This window comes from Carettochelys insculpta, chromosome 1 (genome assembly GCF_033958435.1).
Source record: "Carettochelys insculpta isolate YL-2023 chromosome 1, ASM3395843v1, whole genome shotgun sequence".
Lineage (NCBI taxonomy): Eukaryota > Metazoa > Chordata > Testudines > Carettochelyidae > Carettochelys > Carettochelys insculpta.
Genome location: NC_134137.1, coordinates 88,573,969 through 88,586,887, shown reverse-complemented (window position 1 = coordinate 88,586,887; position 12,919 = coordinate 88,573,969). Strand labels below are relative to the sequence as shown.

The following is a 12,919-nucleotide window of genomic DNA, read 5'->3' as shown; positions in this document are numbered from 1 at the left end:
TGAAACACTTTATAAAAGAGACTTCTTTGTTGCCTGGAACGTTGTAAAGTTGTAGTAAAAATGTGCTTTGGCCCTGCTATTTATTATTATTTAACATTAATATTCTGTGTTTTGTTGAACTAACGTAGTTCATTAGCTTAGAAAGCATTTGAAATCTGTTGATTTTCAGGACATCTGCTATATTTAAAGAACAATTTCAAGCTTATTGGATCACTGGATGTCCTTGCTCAGTTAAAAAAAAAAAAAAAAAAAAGTACACTAACACCACAGTTCAAAGTAGTGTAAAGTTGAGAGTGTAAATATGTAGTTATTTTATTCATTTTGCTTCTGGTTCATTTGGGCATGGGTTTTTTACTTTTAGATTTTTTTGAAGTTGCTGAATTTCTTGTAGTTTAATTTTCAAATTAATTCAGACTTTTTTTTTCCAATTTTCACTTCTCTCAGAGAAAAATATGCAATGATGTTTGATGAACCAGTTCTCTTGCAAGCTGGCTGGTGGTATGTAGCCTGGGCACGAGTGTCAGGCCCTAGCAGTGATTGTGGATCTCATGGACAGGCCTCTATTACAACAGATGATGGGTAATTTTATTTTTGTCTGCCTTATGTATTTGTGCAAAAGAAACCATCTTATATTACTTGAATTAACGTTGCCTTTTCTTTCAGTGTTGTTTTCCAGTTTAAGAGTTCCAAGAAATCAAATAATGGCACCGATGTTAATGCAGGTCAGATCCCTCAATTACTATACAGGTAATATTTCCATCCATTTTTGGCTTAGACTGTGGAAATGTGTTTTGTCAAGGAAAGTGCTGTAAAAATAAGCCTACAATGCCTGATAGGACTGTTTTATTGAGTTAAGAAACTGATGGAAAAATTAAGGTATAGCAGAAAAAATACAAAGGAAAGTATGTGTTAATCCAAAGTTAATTTTCTTAGGATATAACGTAGTCTCTGCTGCTGCTCTGGATTCCACAGTGCCTGGAAGGGCTGTCAACCTTCAAAAAGATATTGCGGCAGCACTGAATAATTTTGTTTGGGTATTGTTTTTTCTCTTCTTTCCAATCATGTTATCTAGAGCTATCTGTTTCAACCCCCAGTTCTTTTGAGCTGCTTTGGCCCAGATTCTGATAGACCATATGTACAGAGTATCAGATGGGTAGCTCTCTTAGTCTGTATCCTCACAAACAATGAGAAATCCTGTGGCACCTTAGAGACTAACAGATATATTGGAGCATAACTGTTTGTGTGCAGACACTCACTTATTCGGATGCATACATGTGTACAGAGATGATTGAACCCCAAGTACGTTGCATCTGGAGGTCAAAACACTAGTGGCCTTCCCCAACTTTTGGAGACTGTCATAAGCATGGAGAAGGCTTTGGCCTCCTAGAATTCCAGTAAGATTATGGTTACCTCTGTTTCACTAAGCCTTGGAGGTTTCCAGGACTCCTTTCTCAAACTCAAGTTTCCCGATTTCCCTTGCCCATTATTTTGAGTCTCCTCACAGTTCAGTGTATTCCTCTCCATATTTCTTCCTATAATACTTCCTTTTTGAAACATGTCACGAAATGCTCCAGTACATGAACTTGCTAACCAGGAGAGTTTTTGACTGATGTGTACTACTTAAAACATTTCCTGTGATAGAGTATTGGTGGCACATGAACTAAGCTTGGAAAACTCATCTTGTACCCAGAGGTATGGTTCATCTTTCTGGGTTTTTGCTGCCAGCAACACAGATTTCTGCCCGGAACTGGTGACATTTGACAATTTTGCAAAAAACCCACACATTTTTCAAAGTTTATGGACAACCTTTTATTCTTTTATGTAAGCTTTAAGGAGCTTGTATTTTGCATGTTATCATGTATTGTACCTTCACTGTAGAGATAAAAGTCCCAAAACATATTAGAATTACATCTTTTTTGTTCATTTTGTACATATGTACATGTGTTAAATTGGATATAAATTAGATTGATATGTTTATATCAAAATTACCATTTTTGTTCAGTGAACACTTTGTGCATTATCAAGCTATGTCTTGTGGTCTTGAACACTAATGCTGTCCTATGCAGAAGTGCCACTGGATTAAAAAAGAGAGTTTCTGGAATATTTCAAAGGCCAGTCATGCATGCATGGGTAATTATAATTTAAAACCACCTGTCATGCAGATTGGAGAAACAAAAATGTGCAAATGGAGAAGCTTTAGTTTAGGAATTCATTCCTTGTAACACCAGCAGTGTCCCTTTGTTCTCAAGCAGGAAATAAATGGAAAAACAACCTAATGGAGTGAGATTAGTTCATGCCATCTGTAAATATCAGCATTTTAATGAATGAGCACAGAGCAGACATTAGGAACCTGAATAAACATAAACCTGTCAGTGAGCATTTCAGTGGAGTGGGCCATTCTGTTAAAGACCTGAGAATATGCATTCTACAGCAAAGAGACTTAAACAGCAGATACAAAGGCAGATGTGTGAACTGGGGTTTATACTCTGATTCGGTACAGTAACACTTGGCCTCAATAGGGATAGCAATTATCTCATGCATTTACAAGGACTGTTTCCCTTCCTTTGGTATTTGTAATGATCTCAGGCAGGACACTTAGTGTCTAGTACCTCCTACCACACCCTCCCTCTTTTCAGTTCTGTGTTTCTGATTTGTCAGTTTTTTATTTCAATTTTTTTTTTTGGACCTCTGTTATGTAACTGTTGGTCTGTACTGGAAATGCTGTATCTCCAGATCTGAAGAAGTGAGTCTGCCCCACAAAAGCTCATCACCTAATAAATTATTTTGGTAGCCTTTGAAATGCTACATGGCTGCTGGTTGCTTTTGTTAGAATACAGACTAGCATGGCTACCTGTCTGTTACTCTTCTGCTGAGTAACTTTGCCTTTGCCGTAAATCCTGTAGGGTAACAGATTTGATTTGTTTTGGGCTGAAGGGACTACAGGGGATTAAATCCAGAGTGGAGAGGAAGGTGTTCACAGATAATATATTACTTGATGGCTTTCCTCTCATAAACCACCAGGTTTCAAATTCCGATTCCTTTACTGCAGGGATGAATAACCTTTTTGGGGTTGGGGACCACTGACCCACAGAAGAATCAGTTAGTGGCCACATGCAAGTGAGAAGGAAAAAAAACAAAACAAAACAAAACAAAAGCCTCGTGGGTGTGGCCCACAACTGAGGAGCAGAAAAAGACACTTATGCAACTTGGGCTGCCAGGGTTCCCTAGCCCTTCAGCTTCATGGTGGTGGGTGGCACCTAGGCTCAGACTTTCCACTGCTGCTACCACATCAGGGCTCTTTCCCCACTCTGGCGCTCCAAGTTCAGAAAGTGGGGGCTTGCAAAAACTTACAAGCACCTTGCCTGTACAAAGACTTTACTTTAAAACTTCCCAAGGTCGCAGATCCCCTGGAGGGTAGAGCTGCTACTACCCCAATCTTAGGAAACGCCTTTATCCCAGGTAGGCACACTGGGGAATGTCTCCCTGCAGGGTAAACTCCAGCTCCATTCTCTCCTGGCAGAGGGCTTGAGAGCAAAGGGAGCTGTAACTTGATATCTAGCCTAAGGCACGTGCACAGACTGGTCATTTGCTTAAAAAAATGAAAAGAGTAATTTATTCAGAAAACAAGAGAAAATAAATCATGGTCTTGCAACACAGAGAATCCTTCCCTGTAGCTTAAAAGTTACAGGGGAAAAAATCAAGCCATTAACCAAAGCAACAGTCAACAGGATAGTCTATCCACACAAAATTCAAAATAACCATAACCTGATCATGTCTAACTTCATATTTCCGTTCTGCTTAAATATCTATGGCTGATTTTGAGACAGTCAGGATATTTGTTGGATTTAGTCCAGCTGCCTGGCAGACATTCCCCTCTCTCACTTTTCCCTGTGCCTCAGCCAGCAGACAAAGACCCCTTCAGCTGCAATTGTTGTTAGACCAAAAAAGCTTCTCTTCCTTCCGTTGACTTGCCTGGCCAATCCCTGCCGAGAGATGTCTCTGTTAAGAGTTAACCCTTTCCTTGCATTCATTTATGACAAAGACACTCATGCAACTTGGGCTGTCAGGGTTTCCCTAGCACTCCAGCCTCGTGGTGGGGAGTGGCACCAAGTCTCAGGCCTTCCCACCCAGGGTCAGGTTCTTTTTTGGTGTCCCAGGGCTAATAGATTTTGTGGGGTCCTTTTGGCTGTGGGGTGTGGCAAAATAAAGGATTCAATGTCTGGGAAGGGGGCTGCCAGGGAACCGACTGGTGGTTGGAGGTCAGGGTGTGGGCTGATGGTAGGGAGCAGTAGTGGGGTGGGAATGTGAGGTCTATGCAGAAGCAGGTTGAGGGTGCAGGGTTTGGGAAGGAGGGAAGCTGCAGGAGCTGGCTGGAGATTGGGGCATGGGCAGGAGGGCTTCCTAAGTCATAATTTCTTTGTCTCAGTTTTTCTTCTACTTTTTGTGTGATACTACTTTGGGGCTCTGTCTCAGTAGTCATGAATGTAGATCACAAGTGCACTCTGCCAGAGAATGAGACAACATTATAATTTGGGTCACATAGGAGCATATGTATGAATTCCTAGTTCCCTGTGTTTCTTCATCTTTCACAACAAATGTATCCTGAGTTGAGCTGATCTTTGGAAGTTTCTCTGCGGGTCATGTGCCTACTCCTGTATTTTTCTACGTTCTGAAGCCCAGCAGAAAAGCTTTTCAATAAAGAAAACAGAAAAATTCATTAGTATTTGCTTGTAGTTGAGGCCTCCTTCCCAACAGTGCAGAATCCAAATAAGATTAATTTACAAATAGGACATGATTGTTGTGTTATCCAAAAATATGCCACATAATACAATGAGTACAATGAGTTAGTGCATTAATTTCAGATTTGAATTGAATCATATATCTCATGAGTTCAGTAGTCTTATCTTACTCGTTTGTTGCCACAACAACTTCAGTCATTTGGGTACAATTCATATTATTTTACAGTCAATTTAGAAGGACAGTAACAGCAGAAGAATTGTTACTTAAAATGAAGTGACTAAACAGCTCTGATAACATTAGGCTGTCTTTCTACTGCACCATCTCTAACCAGTAGATTAAAGAAAGCATACTTAAAAACATAATCATGGTTTCTTATCTGAGTCCTTTACTTCTGCTTTCAGGCTGCCAACAAGTGATGGCAGTGCATCAAAAGGAAAACAGCAAACAAGCGAGCCTGTGCATATTTTAAGGAGGTCATTTGCAAGAACTGTGTCAGTGGTGAGTATCAAAAGTTAGTTTTCATTTTCTGTCTTCATTTCTGATTGTAAAATTAAAAGAATTTAAAGGAAAAACAGTAATTTTTATTGTATTTTTAGCTACAACTTAACAGTTTCTGTATGCTGAGAGCCAAGTAGATGTATTAGGCCACGTCCATAGTAGAGGAAAACAGATTTAAGTTACACAACTACAGCTGTGAGAATTGTGTAGCTTTGAAGTTGACATACCTTAAATCATCCCTCTTAATTAACAGGAATTTTTCACTTACCAGCACCCTCCTTAGCCATCCAATGTGCTGGATTAAAAAACTTTTAATGTAAATAAATTAGGGCTATTTTCTGTGTTGATCACTTGAATATTTTATGTATGATAAAGAGGCTTAGCTTCTGTTTTCAGTTTCCACTCACAAGACATTGTTCTATATAGTGCTGGCTGTTTGGGAAATCGGAAAAGGGAGGTATTTGAATGACCTCTTGCATTCCAGTTTTTCTTTTCTCACCCACAAATTGAAAGTACTCTGTTGGAGTGGTTAGTAAAGTTTAATGTATGTTGATATATATTGATGTAAGAGGTTTTTTTATATTGCAGGAGGAGGTAAGATCAAATTTCTAAAGAAGATTTAAAACTAATTTAACCGGACTTATTTCTTTTTGGCCTAAATTTGCTTTCTGTATCCCTCATGTCTTGAAATAGGAATGCTTTGAGTCATTGTTGAGCATTCTTCATTGGAGCTGGACAACTTTAGTGCTAGGAGTTGAAGAGCTTCGTGGCTTGAAAGGATTCCAGTATACAGCTACCCTTCTTGATCTAGAGAGACTACGTTTTGTGGGCACTTGTTGTCTGAGGTTGCTGAGGGTATACACATGTGAGATATACCCTATGTCAGGTAGTATATTTTGATCTAATGTATATGTTTTATGTTTATCAACTGATAAGTAACATACAATATGGAGACAGTTTACATAATAAGCTAAATTTTCAAATAATTTTAGCATCTGTATTGAGTCTGAAATATTTCTATTTGCCGCAAGTTAATATAGTAGAGAGAGTGCAAAAATTTCCTATTTCTTAATGCAGTGCTTTTTTTTTTATGTTGGTACTTGCTAGTACTGAGTACCAGCACCTCAGCAGCCTCAGCCATGGGATTGGTGGGGGAATGGGCAGGGGACCACAGGAAGCTGGCTGAGCACTATTCCTCTTTTTTTATTTATTAAAAAAAAAAATAAGCTGTCTGATTGCATCAGTTAAGTGTCCAATAGAACATGTAATGCACATATTTGTTTAACCTCCTAATTATGTTGAAATATAGGTCAGTACTTAGACTGCTATGTCTCCAAGACTGCGCTGTGTTTTGTCATCCAGTCTCTGTCCCTGATATTTGCTTTGCTGGTAAACTTAATTAAAATTTGAAAACAAGTCTTTTTTGCTGTTTTCATACCTGCAAGTTAAGTACATCTTTATTAAAATTTAATAATGTCTTTATAGTCTTGTTTTATTTTGTTAGGATATAAGACTGAAAAAATTCAAGCTGTTACCATTTATGCATATTTCACCTTGCTTAGTTTTATTTGTTTTGCTTTGTATTAGTGTATACAATTGAACAGTTTTTAATTTTTATGTTTATATGCATAAGTAGTATTTTTAACTTTCTGTATAACTATTATGTTTAGCTACTCTTTGTAGTGTGCATTTTGGTACACAAGAATAAATGCAGATATTTTGTTAATTGTAAATTTAACACACTGCTTGTTGTCATCTTCTAGCTACTGCTAAGGCTGTTGTGGAAGAAACTAGCAAATTGGCAGAGTGCGTTGGGAAAACACGAACCTTACTGAGAAAAATTCTATCTGAAGGAGTCAGTCACTGTATGGTGAAGTTGGATAATGACCCCCAAGGCTATCTCAGTCAGCCCCTGAGTCTTCTAGAAGCAGTACTTCAGGAATGTCATAACACTTTCACAGCCTGCTTTCACTCTTTCTGCCCAACACCAGCCCTACAGTGGGCATGTCTCTGTGACTTGCTGAATTGTTTAGATCAGGTATACACTAAACATCACTGAACAGTGGTTCTTATAATGCTATATTTTGCTCTAAAGAAACAGATTCCTAGTTTATGGTCTTTTTCACTTATTTTTTTGTTAGATGAATTTTTAACCCAGCTTTTACAGCTTGAGTTGTGCTATTTACTTCTGTACATGTTTCACATTTGCCTTTAAATATTTGTTTTAAAAGAAAAATATTTTAACTTAAATCTCAAAATTATGGTTAATGAAGTGATGGTCCCTATGGATTGCAAATGTGGGTGTACATGTGTGCCATGCACTGGCCCAATTTTGTAGCAGTTCCCATTGATCTGCATGTGTGTTGTGCTCATGTCTCCAGCCAAGACAATAAGAGGCCATTAGGGTTCATGTCAACCCAGTTCCCTTTTACTGCCGTATGGCCAGCTGCAGAATCCCTATTCCTCTGCACGCAGCCTAGCTAACATAGTTGTTGGTCAGTTTTTCATTCTTCTTCATAGCTGTAGTTAGATTTTCCCTTGTTTTTGTAATATATTAGAGTTGCTGCTAGTTAGGTTTGCTTCCACACTGGGGAAATCCCCCATCCAAATGATGGCTGTACTGTCTGAGGGAAGCCTATATCATCGCCTGCTGCACTGTTTGCCATTTGTTCCTGCCCCAAATGCAGGAAGCCAGGGAACTTAATCTTAGATGGTTTCTAGTGGAAAAGACTATCTGCTCTTGTGTGCATTTGGAATTCCAAGTACTACTACGTGCGGGAACCGACTGCCTAAGCAGTAATTTTGCTGGAAAGGACCTGGGGATTACAGTGGATAAGAAGATGGGTATGAGTCAACAGTGTGCCCTTCTAGCCAAGAACACCAAGGGCATACTAGAGTGCACTAGTAGGAGAATTGCCAGCAGATCTTAAGGAAGTGATTATTCCCCTTTACTCAACATTGATGAGTCTACATCTGGAGTACTGTAGTCCTGTAGCACTTTGAAGACTAATAAAATATTAAATAATGAGTTTTCATGGGACAGACCTGCTTCTTCAGTTTTCCAGTTCTGAAGAAGTACGTCTGTCCCACAAAGCTCCTTACCTAATAAATTATTTTGATAGTCTTCAAAGTGCTACAGGACTGTGGTTTTTGTTTTGTGAAGGTACAGACTAACACAGCTACCTCTCTGTGACTGGAGTATTGTGTCCAAGTTTCCACAGAAGGATGTGGATGTACTAGAGAGTCCAGCATAGGGTGACAAAAATGATTAGGGTGCTGCAGCACCTAACTTATGAGGAGAGGCTTAGGGATTTGGATTTATTTAGTCTACAGAAGAGAAAGGGGGCTTGGAGGATTTGATAGGATCCTTCAGCTACCTAAAGGGAGGTTCCAAAGAGGATGGAGTGAGCCTGATTTCAGTGATGACAGAACATGGAATACTAATCTCAGGTTGTTGGACCAGTAGCACCCTCTTCTCCATGCTCAGTCCTTTATCATTTTGACTGGGCTTGGAGTCAATACTGCAAGTGTTTTGGAGATCATCCATACAAGGCATACCATCTGCTTTTCACATCCACCAGTGATGCCTCCCTTTCTTATCCCTCTTCAGAGATCCATATCACAAGAGCTTGATAGAAACAGAAGTAGATATACTCTTATATATAGAGGATCAGGTCCATCGTTTATACTGAGCTCTTCAATAAAAAGAGCTCATCTTCTGTGTTCTCTGTGTTATGCCTATGGGTGGTATTAAAACTAATGAATATTTGCAGGCACCTTGAATAAAAAAATACAAAAGTGGACTTTATGTGTAAATTTCTCAGCATGCAGATCAGTGTGGAAGGAAAAATGAAAAGCTATGCATTAACGTAATTCATGAAAAAATAGCTGTAAATAAAACTGAAATTTTGAAGCCTGATAAGGCAAAATTTTATACTTAAGTTTGTTGCTCAGGTGTGGACTTAATGATTTTGAACGTAAAAGTTTTATAATTTGATAATATTGTAAATGTGGGCATTTAAAATAACATTTGAGATAAATGTTAATAAACTTAAATTTAAAAACTGTTTGAGGTCCAAAGAGCAAAGGTAATGTAAAATGTGCAAGAGACGCTTATGCTTTGCTATTTACATCAAATTTTTAAAGTAGTTTTAATCATTGCCGGCAGCCAGCGGTAAACCCTGGTAAATTGCATCTGTCTAGTAAGCTGCATATTGGCCAGCCCTGATATAGAAGCTTCTTCTACAAAACATAATAATTAGTTTTAGTGACACAGTAACCTGAATGTTACTAGGAGAAAAGAAACTACAGTGAGAATAGAAGGAATATTCATTAGTTAAAGAACAGGACTAGGAGGGAAGAAGGTCTGGGTTCACTGAGCAGTTTTGCCTCAAGTATATCCTGTGACACCTTGGACAAGTTATTTTGTCTCTCTGTTTTTGGTTTCCGTATGTGAAAAGGGGATAATAGCACTTTCCTACTTCACAGAGGCATTGTGATGTTCTCAAGTACTCTGGTGATGGGAACCATATAAGTATGTAAGGTAGAATGCACAAATTAATACTACAATTTGAAAATCTATACTTCACTTACTACTTGTTCAATATTTTCTTTTCTTTTGTTTTTTAAGGACATTCAGGAAGCAAACTTCAAAACATCAAGTAGCCGGCTTCTTGCAGCTGTAATGTCAGCTCTGTGTCATAGTTCCGTGAAGCTGATCTCTATTTTTCCTATTACTTATGATGGGGAGGTATTGCTGCGATCCATGGTCAAACAAGTCAGCACTGAGAATGACTCTGCACTGGCCCACCGTTTCCCTCTCTTGGTAGCTCATATGGAAAAACTCAGTCAGGTTAGGAAACATTCTTTTAGATGAATCTTCAGACAGTTGTTCTGAACCGGAGAGAAAATTAATTTTTCAAAAGTATGAGCAAAAGTAACTTCGTCTTTTGAGTATATTGGGGAAAATACCGTTTTGTCACTTAATTTTCCTGCTTATTTTTCATTTGTAATTTCAGCTTTCTGTTGACTTTGCACATATAACTACATAAGCGGAGCAAGGCTTTTTTAGTGTGTCATCAATCAGATTGATGAGTTTTAATGAGTGATCACATGCTACTTTTGGATCATAAATGAGGCAGGGGTGAACAGTGTTTGAGACTGGTACCTGGGAGATCCCAGCATTGTTCAGTGACTTGTCCACAGTAAATGAGGCAGAAGACCACACATAAGCAATGTTTTAAAAAAAAACAGAAACAAACCCCACACACAAGTGTTAGCCAATTTCCAGGTGCCAGCTAAAGGTTTGGTGAGGCAAAGTGTGTGATGCCACACCAGTAGCCACGCTAAGCAGCCAGGACAGGCTGGGTTCTTTTGTTTGCATTCAGTTCAGGTACAGCAGCAAGAGGAATTCAGTTAGAGGCTTAACAATTACTTGTTTGTTTATACAAAGACAGACAACAGTTCAACTTACAGGTGATTAAAGTACAAAAATTATGAATTTTGCTATAACTTTGGTAGCGGTTAATAGGAAAAACCGCCAGCAGCAGTTCTGCATACAGAAACGGCCACTGCGAGTAAAAGGGGGTTTTTTTTAGATGACCAACCAATTTATGAATGAAACCAAGATGGCCGCCCAGTTTGAGTGACAAGATAATGATATTCCTGCAGTTCTATTCAAAAGGTAATGGCTGACCGCATTTCCCTAATAGAACTAAATGGTAAATGCATTTTACAGATATGGTAAGGGCCTCCCGCGGTTTGAGTGACAGGCTAATGGTTTTTAGCAGTTTATAGCCAGAAACAGTTAGTAACTGCGGTTTTTAAAGGGGAAACAACACAATTCAACTTAAGAAAAGTATTAAACAAACTAGCTAGCTTAAACTAATACAATTAATGTGTACGCAAGAAAAGGCACATTGCAGGTGTGATTTTCACCCCTGCCTCTTAGACCTGGTGTAACCAGAGTCTTTCCCTCAATTCCTATAGGAAAGAAGTATAATACTGGTGCAATTCTTACCCCTGCCTCCTAGACCTGGCATGACCAGAGTCTTCCTCTCAATCCCTCGGGAAGAAGGATATACGAACCAGGCGTCCCCAGTCTCAGGAGTCAATACCGGAACTGGCCAGCAGGTGTAGGTGATTGGAGCTCAAATGGGGTGGGCTGCCAAACCCTTCTTTATACCCCTGCACCTGTGAATTGTGGGCAATTAGGCACCTTTGGGAGGTGATGGGCGGAGCTTCCTCCTTTTCCTGGGGTGATGATCAGGCGTGTCAATTACCGATACTAGCCAGAAGGGTGGCCGTTAGCTAGCCCATTCACTGTCTGGTTTCTGTGTGAGAGAGTCTGGGTGAGACAGCACACCTGCGTTCCCAGAGCATCTCTGGGAACAGAGAGGGAGACAGCCTCCACTATGGAGGTTTCAAATTAATCTCATTTACCACTTGTCTTTGGTGTAAGAAATGTGTCTGCATCACAAAAATAGTGACTGAAAAGGAGAAAAAAATTTTATGCTTGTTGTGAACTCTGTATTTAGGAAGATCTGCCAGAAGTTAAAAAGGAAGGTTAAACCCATGTTCATGCAACAGTTTTTCATAAAAGGTGCTGATGACTTCTGTATAAAAAAAGACTATTTGAAAGAACGTGATTCTTGATGAGTGGGTGTAACTGCTGTTCATGTTGGTTGGCATTTTGAGTGTTCTCATCAGGAGAACAATACTTCTCAAACAAAACGTTTATAATTTTGAAAGAAAACAGATTATGAATGAAATTCTCTTCTTCAAGATCCATATGCCTTTTAAAATTGGAAAAAATACAATTAAGCAATTTCTGAATATCCTGTTAAAAATAAAAGGTGTTAAACTAGGAGGAAAATTAAGGTAATTTGGTGCAAGATGGATTATGTTTTATGAAATGATACTGACTTATTGATAGTGGTTTCTCCAGAAAGGTATCATTTGTCTTTATATAGTCAATCTGTATGTATTGCTCTTAAGTGAGGCCCCTTTCTCATCTTGATTGTTTTCACAGTCCTTAATTTTCACTTTTAGCATCTTTATTAACTTTCATTGCTTGTTGAAGAGACTCTTAGAGGGTAAAGTGCCTGAGATCAAGGATATTTTATACTGTTCATTGTTTGCATCATGAACTGAACAACCCCAAAATTATCCATTGACAGCATAGACTGCAGAGTGTGGAAGCATGGCAGGGTACTTGACAACCTGTAGCCTGGTGGAAAGGACAGTGAGCAACCTCTCAAACTCCTGCGCTTCAGTCTCCTTATTCCGTCTCTGGCCATGCTGCAGGGTCAGCACCACCCATCTCTCCTCTTGCTATGTTTCCTTCCTCTACGTGTTGCCTCTTTTTCTCTCTTGTAATCAAGCTGTTCATCAGGAGTGGCCAAAATTCCTGTATCATGTCATTCTGACTTTCTTCTTGAGAGTTAGTTGAAAATCTACACACACATGCACACACGCGGCCCCTACTTCTGTCTTTTTGTCCGTCGGAGGTGCAAGGACCCGCTAAGGAAAATAAGATGTTGTTTGTACTGGCTGGGGAAAAGACTGTTCCCCTTTTCCTGTAGCTGTAGAACTTCAAGGTGACAGTATGATATTTAATATATAGTGGTTTTATTTTATCCATCTTTCATTCACTGGCCTGTTCAGAAGCCTTTGCAAGCCG

General features: G+C 39.1%; 1 protein-coding gene across 7 annotated transcripts in view; it reads left to right on the top strand.

Annotated features, from left to right (window-relative positions):
• Positions 1-12,919, top strand: part of MYCBP2 (MYC binding protein 2) — a 354,939-nt gene that overhangs the window by 166,812 nt on the left and 175,208 nt on the right. For all 7 annotated transcript variants that reach the window (XM_074989094.1, XM_074989085.1, XM_074989075.1 and 4 more), the window contains exons 27-32: positions 445-579; positions 664-747; positions 5,142-5,238; positions 5,932-6,124; positions 7,002-7,276; positions 9,869-10,090. In XM_074989094.1, the coding sequence (XP_074845195.1) occupies positions 445-579; positions 664-747; positions 5,142-5,238; positions 5,932-6,124; positions 7,002-7,276; positions 9,869-10,090 (1,006 nt within the window). The remainder of the gene's footprint in view (positions 1-444; positions 580-663; positions 748-5,141; positions 5,239-5,931; positions 6,125-7,001; positions 7,277-9,868; positions 10,091-12,919) is intronic.